This window comes from Bidens hawaiensis, unplaced genomic scaffold (genome assembly GCF_021521415.1).
Source record: "Bidens hawaiensis isolate Kalapana, Puna unplaced genomic scaffold, B.hawaiensis_p1.1 tig00008376_1, whole genome shotgun sequence".
Classification (NCBI taxonomy): Eukaryota; Viridiplantae; Streptophyta; class Magnoliopsida; order Asterales; family Asteraceae; genus Bidens; species Bidens hawaiensis.
The window spans coordinates 134,560-145,739 of record NW_027491594.1 but is presented as its reverse complement, the minus strand read 5'-3'; the positions used below and the strand labels follow the sequence as shown (position 1 = coordinate 145,739).

General features: G+C 36.2%; 1 protein-coding gene across 1 annotated transcript; it reads left to right on the top strand.

The window, feature by feature from the left end:
• The first annotated feature begins 5,757 nt into the window (after positions 1–5,757).
• On the top strand, positions 5,758–11,180 carry LOC143637686 (G-patch domain-containing protein 1-like). The gene is made up of 10 exons (XM_077105016.1): positions 5,758–5,832; positions 5,910–5,994; positions 7,340–7,444; positions 7,626–7,710; positions 7,802–7,868; positions 9,535–9,631; positions 9,709–9,881; positions 9,974–10,195; positions 10,694–10,807; positions 10,942–11,180. Exons 1-10 carry the CDS (start codon positions 5,761–5,763, stop codon positions 10,999–11,001), a joined length of 1,080 nt encoding a protein of 359 aa, XP_076961131.1. The 5' UTR covers positions 5,758–5,760; the 3' UTR covers positions 11,002–11,180.

Below are 11,180 nucleotides of genomic sequence, written 5' to 3'. Positions count from 1 at the left end.
AGGGGGGGGGGGGGGAGACGTTGGTTCTTCTAGTCATCTTTAAGGTCAAATGGACTCACGGAAAGAGAGGGGGGGGGGTAGAGATTCGAATTTGCATACTAGTATGTGGGTGGGGTAAATTAACGTCTAAAATGTTGAAAGAATCATCATATCCCAAAAATGATAGAAGAGTTAAGAAAGAATAGGAGGGAAGAGGAGACAAACAAGAGAGAGGGTAGAAGTTTTTGGGATGCGATGGTCCGGTGAGATTCATCATTGTAGATGCTATAATTGTTAAAACTAATGTAGAAAGTGTTTGATTTTGAAATATGTGCATCAAGGAAGAATTAACCTTTAGCTCGGTACACCTGACCAACAAATTTCGCATCACTAGCTTGAATTTAGGAAAAACAATGTCATATAATTTCTATTAATTTCAAAGGTTTTTAAATCAACTTTTTAAACTCGTTATTTTAACCAAAAACTACAAAGTATAATTTCGTGATCAAATTAGTAAAGTGAGGTGGCGTGCTTGTAATAAGTATGATAATCAAAGTAAAAGTGACACGAGTAGTTACGAGGGAAGCCTCTAATCAATCTAGGATCTTCGACATAAAACCTCCTGAGGCGACTAAACGTCGGTCTACTTTAGAAATTTTATTAATTAAATACCAAGCACAACTCGAGAGCAGGGGATGATCGTAGCTAGGGCTACAGAAAAGTGTGTATTGCCAGTGTGTGAAGTGAACTTGACGATCATACTTTGCCTCATTATATAATAAGTTAAAATAACTAGAATGCCGAGATATTTGGTTTTGATCTTGTTCAACACTCCTAACCGTTGTGCTCATTCCACGCGTGAGTTAACACGTTAGCGACTAACAAATGATGACCAGGTTTATAACTGTTACCTATATTGACAAGTCAACAACAAAAGAGAAAATATTGGTTAGTTGTTAGTAACATTAAGGATACCATATTGTATGAGAATAAGGATACTATTGTGATTTAGGATCCTGCATTGTAAATTATACCCCTAACACTCGTTATCTAAGATTTTATTGTAATTTTCATAACAAATATTTTAGAATTTGTTACACTTTATATAGTAGCTGATAAATATCCATTTACTAAAACCCGTAATATAATAATCTATATCACTTAACTTAGAGGTGTTCAAAAAAACCGGTTACGGAACCGGTTTGGCCGGTTCAACCGGAAACCGGTTTTTTAAAAACCGGTTTTTTTTAAAAACCGGTTTGACCGGTTTACGTAACCGGTTTACGTATCGGTTATACGTTTTGGAGCCAAAACCGGTTTTATAACCGGTTTTTTTTTATAACCGGTTTTTTTTAATAACCGGTTATTAAAAAACCGGTTAACCGGTTTTTAAAATAACCGGTTTATTACCGTTATAAAAAAAACCGGTTAACCGGTTTTTTAATAACCGGTTAACCGGTTTAAACCGGTTTTCGAACGTTACCAAACGGCTTTATAGCCGTTTTTTTTTTTTTTTTTGACCGTTTTTTTAGCCGTTTTTTTTTTGTTTTTTTACCATTTTACCCCCACAAACATCTATATATAGTTTAGGTTGGGTATTGGTTAGATCACACTTGATTATACAACTCCAAACGCTCTAAACGTTTATTTCATACGCGATTATACAACTCCAAACGCTCTTCTTTCGTAGTCGTTTATTTCATACTCGAGTATACCACTCTTAATTCGTAGTCGATTATCATGGCCTCCCAAAGTGCTGCTTCATCGGTCAACATGGGTGCCTCGAACACGGGAGAAACCGTCGTTCGGGTCATCCCCACGAAACGAAACCAAGATATTTGGCAACATTTCGACCTATGCGAAATGTCTAACGGAACCCAAAAAGCTAGATGCAAACATTGTTTGAAGTTTTATAACAAAGAAGCAAACTCCAGTTTAAGAGCTCATGTAGAAAAGCCCTCTTGCAAGGTCTTGAAGGACGAATCCGGAAGTAGTTCGCAGCCGGAGATGACGAATCAAGGAACGGTGTTTACGTACGACCTTGAAGCGGTACGTCAACAGTTTGGCAACTTTGTGATTCAACAATCACTTCCTTTCAACCACTTCGACAACCCTCAATTCACGGAGATGATGCAAAAGTATGTTCAACCACGCTACCAACACGTAAGTCGTTCGACCCTTAGAAGAGATTGTCTTAAAGCATGGAAAAACGCTAAATCCGAACTAATTTCATACTTTTCAAACTTACAAACTGGTGTGAACTTAACAACGGATGTGTGGTCGGTACCTAATGGTTCGCCCGACTCATACATTTGTGTGACGGCTCATTGGGTTGACCCCCGGTCGTGGCAAATGATGAAACGAACCGTTGCGTTTCAATTGTTTGATTACCCGCACACGGGTAGAAATATTTTTAAACTCTTGGATAAAGTCATTCGACAATACAAGATTGAAGATAAAATCTTTTCAATATCGTTTGATAACGCGTCCAACAATACGGCCGCGGTTGGCCATTTAAAATTAAAGTATAAACCTATCTGTGATGGAGCGTTTTTTCATAGCCGATGCATTGCACATATTATCAACTTGGCCGTGCAAGATGGGTTAAACGTGATCGAAACGCAAAGAAACAATTTTAAAAGAATGTTACGAGATGTTTTTAGCAACAATTCAACATTTTCAAGATACAAAAAATTTTGTGAAGAAGCTAACTGTCAATGGTTGGGGCCTAATTGGGATTGTCCAACAAGATGGAACTCGACTTGTGAAATGTTTGAGAAAGCCATCCAACAAAAACAATCGTTAATTGCGTTTCATCAAATTTTGTCAAATAGGGGTAAATGTGCACCGTACGATCCTAGAAACTGGTTATTGATTGAGATCGTTACGGAGGTTCTTCAAATTTTTAAATCTTGCACAACTACTTTATCCGGGGTTTACTATCCAACAAGCCCCATTGCTTTACCAAAAATTGCTGTCATGTGCACAAAGTTGACTGAAATTCATTGTAGGGGTGCACCTTATTTTGATATGGGTGCAAAAATGAAAGAAAAATTTAGAAAATATTTTCAACAACTACCCGCTGTTTTGACCTGTGCGGCTGCGTTAAACCCTTGCATCAATGTTGGTGGTGTTGAAGCTTTAATAGAAAAAATTTGTGATGAGCTAGAGTTAAACGACGATCAAAACCCCCATTATAACCAAACTTTAAAGAATGCTTTCAACACCACCTTGGCAAACATGTATGATGTTTACCTTACAAAACACGGGTCGTCTTCCCAAATTCATGACTCGTTAAGAGCTGTTGCCCAATCCCAATCCCAAACCGACCTTGAAATGGGGATGTACTACATGATTTGGGAAGACGCCGGTAAACGTCAAAGGGTAAACACCCCAAGCAGTGAACTTGGAAGGTATGGTGGTACCAACTTTGTGAAACACATGACTCCGGATGAATTTAGAAGTCTTGATATGCTGGCTTGGTGGAGAGGTAAGGAGGATGAGTTTCCGATCCTCGCCGCCATGGCCAAAGATTTACTAACGGTCCAAGCTTCCACGGTAGCTTCGGAGTCTGCTTTTTCTGTTTCTGGCAGGGTTATATCGATTAGGAGGACTCGACTCACTCCACCAGCTGTAGAGATGTCGATTTGCTACAAGGATTACTTGGACTCTTTAGATAGGGCACAACATCAACGCTCACTCGAGGGGGAAATGGAGTATGAGGCGGCCTTGTATGAAGACGAGGTCAATCAAGGACACACTCAACCAATGACCGATGAAGAAGCCGCGTACGACGATTACCTAAGGAATAGCTCGGGATCGGGTAGCGAAGAAAATGAGTAACAAACATCAACTTGTTAATGTAATCGTGTCTAAGCATTCTTTAATGTTTGTATTTTTGAGTTACGAATATGCGATAACGATTTAATGTTTGTATTTTTAATGTAAAAGCTATAAATGAAAGTTATGTGTTTTTAATCTTCCAGGCAAAGAATGCTAACAACGAAACCCTAAACCCTAAACCCTAAAGCAAAAGCAAAAAAAAAAAAAAAAAAAAAAAAAAAACCGGTTAACCGGTTAGACCGGTTATTAAAAACCGGTTGTAAAAAAACCGGTTTAATAACCGGTTCTAACCGGTTTCTAAACCGGTCCAAACCGGTTTGGCCGGTTTGAGTTTTCATTGACAAAAACCGGTTAATAACCGGTCCGGTTATTAACCGAACCGGTTTTTTTCTGGATAAAAAAAACCGGTCCGGTTAATAACCGAACCGGTTTTTTCAAAAAAACCGATTTGTGCACCTCTAACTTAACTAATAAGACTGGTATATAATTATATAGTCATTTTAAATACGTGTGTACCCGTAAACATAAAAGGCGCTGCTCTCCACCCGGAGCAATTATCACCAACCCTTGCCTGCTCTTCACCATTGTCCACCACTACCACCACCGTCTACCACCCATCGTCCGCCACACCACCGTTGACCACCCACCCACTACCACCACCATCCGCCACACCACCGTCGACCACCCACCGTTCGCCACCATCACTGTCCGCCATCCGCCACCGCCTTCTACCACAACCACCACCACCAACCACCACGCCTTCTATCACCACCACCGCTAGCATCCACCACCACCACCCATCGTTCGCCTCCAACCACCACTACCACTATCACCATCCAACACCACTACCACTCATTACCACAGTTCGTACACCATCACCAGTTTATTTTAGCAATCTACAGACGTTAGAAAACAAAAGTCGTCTTCTTGCAGACTGCAGAGGTTTGATCAACCTTTTTTTTTTGTAGATGTAATCAATAGACTATATACATTTTACCTCTGAAAAAAGAACCATCACCAAGCATGTTTGGGATTGAGTTTCCAAAATGCTTATTGGCTTATTGGTGTTTTAAAAAAAAACAGTAAAATAAAATGTGTTTGGCAATCACAAAAATCTTTCCTATTTTAGCTTTTCGAAAGGGTTAAAAGCAGTCTTTCAAAAGCCCCAAATCCTGGCTTTTCAAAATGACGTTTTAAAAAAGCCAATAAGCTAGCATTTTATTTTAGTTTTACTTAAAGGGTATAATAGTAAAATAATAACGTTCTTTTCTTTTCCTCTCACTCGGGAACACATTAAATATCTAAATTCCTTGATTTTCCTTTCCTTCCAATTAAACTAGGAAACACAAAAAAAAAAAGCTTTTTATCTCATTTCTTTTCTCTCTTAATTTCTTTTCCTTCCCTCCCCTCGATTAATGAGACTCTTGTACATAGTGTTAGTCTAAACTAAACATATTTTAAGACATGAATGATGAATCAATTGTTTATGTGTTAGTGTAAAATTAATTAAGGGGGTGTTTAGCCTAGCTTATTTAACAAGGTTTATAGCTTTTTTTTTTTACACAATAAGCTTAATTGGGTGTTTGTTTTAACTTTTAAAACTTATACTTATAAGCTTATATAAGCTAATTTAAAGAAGCTTATTCGAAGATGGTTTTTTAGCTTATTTGTCACAAATGGTGGTGGATTGATACTTATTGAAGCAACTTATTACTCTAACAAATTAAAGAATGATGTATTTAACAACTTATTATCAACTTGTAAAATATAAGCTAATCCAAACACGTAAAATAATAAAAAATAAGCCATAAAACACCCCCAACAAAGAAAAGCAAAGCAATGCGATTGTGGGTTGGTGAAAGTCAAAGCACGTAGTACGACCACCGCATACATTATATTTGGCCACCGCCGAGTGCTGAACCAAATTCCGGTCGAGTGATGGAAGGCGGTCCTGTACGCTTCGTCGGCGTGCCCAAGAACTCCGCAGCCTTTCGCCTCATGAAACAAATGGTTACTCACTTACTGATTGACTGAGTAATTATGATTATAATTGTAATTGTAATTGTAATTGTAACTGTAATTTGTAGGGATGGGAAGAAGGTGAAGGCCTTGGCAAAGACAAACAAGGGATCAAAGGCTACGTTAGGGTTACCAACAAGCAAGATACTCTCGGTTAGTTATAATACTCTTGCTAGATGATACATTGCCTTTATGCAACTATGCTAGTTGGGCAGCTTGTTGCCCGCTTACCATTGTAAATCGTTTGGTTGTTTTTTGTAATAAACCGCTTTCAATTTTAATGATTTACTTCTTTTTTTCTAACAACATGAAACATTCTACCAAATTATAAACTTTTGTTAAACTTTTTAGCCTTTTCGTATATCTATTTAGTTGGCGGATCTTGAACACATAATATGGGTGGGTCGGAGTATTTTCAACAATAATTTGGATGGCCAGGACTCAATACATATATTTTTTGGGTCCTACCAGGGACACCCAGACACCCCATCCGTATAGGGCTATACGGGGCATATTGGTTGGTTTTTTAGCAAAAAAGTGTGGTTGTCCCTAGAATTCCCCTCCCCTATTTTTTTCTGGGAAAAATTACACTACTGAATGAGATAGCTGGGTGGGCCGCGGCCAGCCTTGGTCCGCACTAAGATCTGCCAGACGTAGGTTAGATGAGACCGGACCATGCTAAATTCTCGTGTTATTTATTTTTGTAAGGACATTAAACATTGTACCAAAATCGAAACTTTTTTTGAATTACTTAGGTTTTTCCCGATGTCACCAGTCAGTCTCGCCAAACTAAATTTGACTTAAAAGCTGAATTATTTGAATCCAATTGGGGATTTCCATCTGCAAATTCCTTGAAATGCATGCTCAAAACGTGTGTTATCTTAAATCCGGTGAGTCCATGAATGACTTACCAAAGTCACACTTATTTGTTAACATATACACACACCGAGTACTAAAATAAAAACATGCCCATGAGTGAAATGGTTCCCCATGATATATAGTAATGTTACCGACTATACATATATGTCACTCCTGAGTGTTCTACTACATGATTTACACACCAGCAATATAAATAATAGTACACATTTAAATCTTTTGGATTGAAAAAAGGGAATTTATTATGAAACTCACCAAAGTATTAACCGAGTGATTTGCTTAAAATTCTTGGCTTTACTCAACTTAATAAGACATTTCTACTTGCTGATGTATCACAACTCTCTGAATATCTATATGGTGTTCAATGATCCACATGCAACCGTATATTCTCCAATAATCAACCACCATGTTCATCAGTTTCATGGCAAATGATGAATGATATCTTTTATTAGAATATAGACACTAGCTTTATTAAAACAATGTTAGATATCCTGTCCTAGCATATGTTTTGATGTGTTTTTATGTGATTTTATCTCACAGTCATGTAAGTAGACAGACATATGGATATGAAGTTCTTAGTAATTCTGTTTATATGTTTTTAATTTAACTTGATGCTAAATAGGTGTTGGTGTGGAGAAGCCAAGCCAATGGGCATTTGATACTACAAAATTTGATAACATCCTCAAAAAACTGAAAGTGGTGATTTTTTTTTCCTCTCCCAGCGTAAGTGCAGCTTAATTCTCTTTTTTATGGTTTTATCATTAATTTTTTTCTTGTATAATTTGACAGCAAGCAACAGAAGTAAAAGATGACAAAGGTATGCTTAACATAAATGATCTATAGTTTATACACAAAATGATGATGTGGGATATTTTAATTCATGGTCTTGTTTTATTCTCATGTTAAAGTTATTGGAGAGGCCGACGAAAAAGAAACATATCTGCCAATGGACGGTAATGAAACAACTATCAAGGCTACGCGGCCCCAAGGAAGGTCCATATTCTTGCACAGATTTGAGTTTATTTTTTTATTATCATGTTTTTAAGTATTAATAATGCATGGTTTTTTATTCATTTATTACCAGATACAAGCGAAGGGAGAGAGGAAAACTTGTCAACGCATATTCTGCTAAGGATCTTGAAGGAATTCTTGTATATTTCCCTTGTGCTCTTATTTATGTTTTTGCAATTATGCTTTATAAATTTGGATACCAATGAGTTGTTCGTGTTCAGTTTGCTTTTTGTGCTGCATTGCAATCGTTGTAGCAACTTGTTCATAGTTTGGCATATGCCAATAGTTTGAGACATTAGGTTAAGTAAATTAGTTGCTTTATTAAAGTTTGAATAAGATTCTTTTTCTTTGATAGAGAAAGGCTTAGTAATGACCAATATTTTTTGTTATTTACGTTTGCTAAGGCAGCTAAGTTGTGAATTAGGGATTGTGCACGAGACGGTATTTAAGAAAAGGATTTTGCACGGTTAGTTTGGACCTAAAAGTCTTGGATAACTAATAACATGGCTTTGACTACTTTCTATATAGAAATTGTCTAAGTAGGATTCCAAACTTAAATGACCAAATCCAGTAGGAAAAAAAGAGGAAGGGGGGGGGGGGGGTCCGTTGGTTTGTTTTTTTCCTTCAAATATAAAGAACTGTGTAATTGTTTACGTTTAAAATAAAAGGCCTGATTATTAATTATAATATTGCTAAATTGCTCAAAGAAGAAAAACACACATCAAAGTATCATTAGAAACTGGAACTATAAAGCTTCTGACATCCTTGAGTCTTCTAATCGTTGTGAACTAGTCTTCAATATTCATGGCCTAAAATGAAGAAGTGAAATCCTGGTTCACACTAATAACAAAAGTTTGGAAATTGTGAAATTGTTATTACATAATCTGCATTAAAGAAAATAAAATACATTCTTAATTCATAGTTAGCTTTCTAACTCTTGCTTTCATTCATTATGATCAATATTCAATATAAAGATCTATAAAGTTGGCAAAATCCGCAATAAATTTTAAAGTGATGTTATGTTAGCTCTGATAGTGGATGCGATGGTAGATATTTTCAAGTTTATGAATAAACATCGAGTCTTACTATTTCTAACCTCAAGATTTTCAACCTCTTGTGGAACACCTTATGTTTTAAGCCTTTCTTTGTGATACTCTATTGAGCAATTAGTTTTGTGCTGAATTGAACTTAGAAGTAAGATCAATTGTAAAAAAATCTAGTATTCGACTTCCGTTGACTCCAAAGGACGGGACGTCATTTGTGACCACAACATAGTTTGTACTTGGTAAATTCATTCTTTAAACCAACGAATTAAACAGCTGATTTGTGCTTTCTTTTGTATCGTCAATCATGCATGTACTTTTCCAGTTCTGTTTTTTCTTTTTTCTTTTTCAATTTTTTTTTCTTTTTAAAGAATGAGTTAAATTTTAGTAAATATAATTATATACGAATTCTTTTTTCTCTTTGATTTCATCTAAGTTTATAAAACTTATTCATTATCTTGTTCATACTATTTTTATGCGTTTCTTTTGTATCGTCAATCATGCATGTACTTTTCCAGTTCTGTTTTTTCTTTTTTCTTTTTCAATTTTTTTTTCTTTTTAAAGAATGAGTTAAATTTTAGTAAATATAATTATATACGAATTCTTTTTTCTCTTTGATTTCATCTAAGTTTATAAAACTTATTCATTATCTTGTTCATACTATTTTTATGCGTTTCGACTAATCTTAGATGCGAACAATTAACTTCCAATCATGATTATTTGTTTTTTCCATACAGAAAATTCCTTACATGATATTCTGCAGGTTAAAAAAGTAGATAGTAGTCCCGAGTCCGATCCAAAGCCTGTGAGTTGTCACGGGGACTTGGATTCAAAAGCATCCGATAATACTGAATCAGAAGGTAAATTTCACATTATGCATTTAATGTAGCTTTACTCGTATGCTTTCGTACTATGAATAATTTCTTTCCATCAACAGTTGAAGATGAAAAAGAAATATCTGCGGAGTGGTGGGGCCACAAATTCGGATTTGTATCTGGCGGATTACTTGGAGCCCAATCCAAGCGAAAGAAGTCCGTTACAAATCGAAGCTCTAACAAGAGGTCCGCATTTCATGAAGATGATCAAGAAAATCTTTACAAACTTGTACAAGTATGCACCCTTTCACATACCTTTCTAATTTCACACAACTCGGTTTAATTTGTTACTTTATTTATTTATTTGTTTGTTTATTTATTTGGCAGGATAAAGCAACTTCTGGTAAACAAGGACTCGGTATAAAGGACCGTCCGAGGAAAGTAGCCGGGGTCCATTTTCAAGGTAAAAAAACGTCATTCGATGATAGTGAGACGGAGGAATCTGAATCCGAGCCCGAACCCGAACCTGCAAATAATATATCAGAGTCAGAAAAACACAATGAATCTAAGGTGAAGCTAAAGAAGCTGTGCAGAAAGCTTCTTAGCCAAGTAAGTTATATTAATGCTGGCTCTTTCTAGAAGCCTAATGATACATTGTTTTCTCAACTCGCTAGGCGGTCCCTAGGCGGCTAACCCCCTTGTCAAGAGTACTCGGAGTACTCAGCTTGTACTCGGACAAGATAAATATAACATAAAATAATTATTAGATATTATATATATGTTAAGAAAAGCATAATTCACGTCAAAATAAACATGATTCATATGAAAAAAACATAATTCAAAAAATTCATGTTTTGTTGTTATTTTAAACTTTTTACTAAATAAAATAAAATAAAATAAAATAAAAAATTGGTGGCCAAGTTGACCTTGGAGGCCGAGTAATCCCGAGTATTTTGACCGAGTTGGATCTTGGCGAGTAATGGTGGCCGAGTTGGGAAAAGGCGCGGCAAGGTTGATGTCCGGGGACCTTGGAATCGCCGATTCCAAGGCCTTGGAATCCGACTTTTACAACACTGGTTTTCTGATAATCGGTTTAATATATTGTAGGAACCCAAGAAGTCATTGAAGCTTAAACAACTTTTAACTCTTGTTGTTGAACATCATTCATTTGTTTCCCATTTCTCTTCAGAAAAGCGCGCTCTTGCATTTTTGAAAAACAAGGTATGATGTGTTTATTAGCGAAATAAGTTGATTCAGATTATGTTTTATCTATAACACGAACTAAATTTAAATTGAAAAGGTTAAAGTTTGTTGAAAATCAAGTCTTTTTGACACTTAATATTCTCTCGTTGCAGCTCGAGCGCAGTTCAAAGTTTATCGTCGAAGGAAAGAGAGTCCGCCTCTCGTCAAAATGAGAGAAAATTGTTGATAAAGCTGAGTGTAGAGTTTTGCTAATATATGCTTTCTCGGGTTACAAATTCGGATTCCTAAACGGTGGGATAGTTATTTTTCTTGTGATCAATTTATCGCCATATTTATTGTAGGTTTAAAAGTTTTGAACTAGTTTACAAATAATTGATGTTATATAGGGTTG

What these genes read in the sequence shown, in the direction of transcription:
- LOC143637686 (XM_077105016.1), top strand. Translation starts at nt 5,761, where the DNA reads ATGGAAGGCGGTCCTGTACGCTTCGTCGGCGTGCCCAAGAACTCCGCA. An exon ending in TTCGCCTCATGAAACAAATG is followed by an intron (nt 5,833 to 5,909) that starts GTTACTCACTTA and finishes TGTAATTTGTAG; the next exon opens with GGATGGGAAGAAGGTGAAGG. An exon ending in TTTTTCCTCTCCCAGCGTAA is followed by an intron (nt 7,445 to 7,625) that starts GTGCAGCTTAAT and finishes CTCATGTTAAAG; the next exon opens with TTATTGGAGAGGCCGACGAA.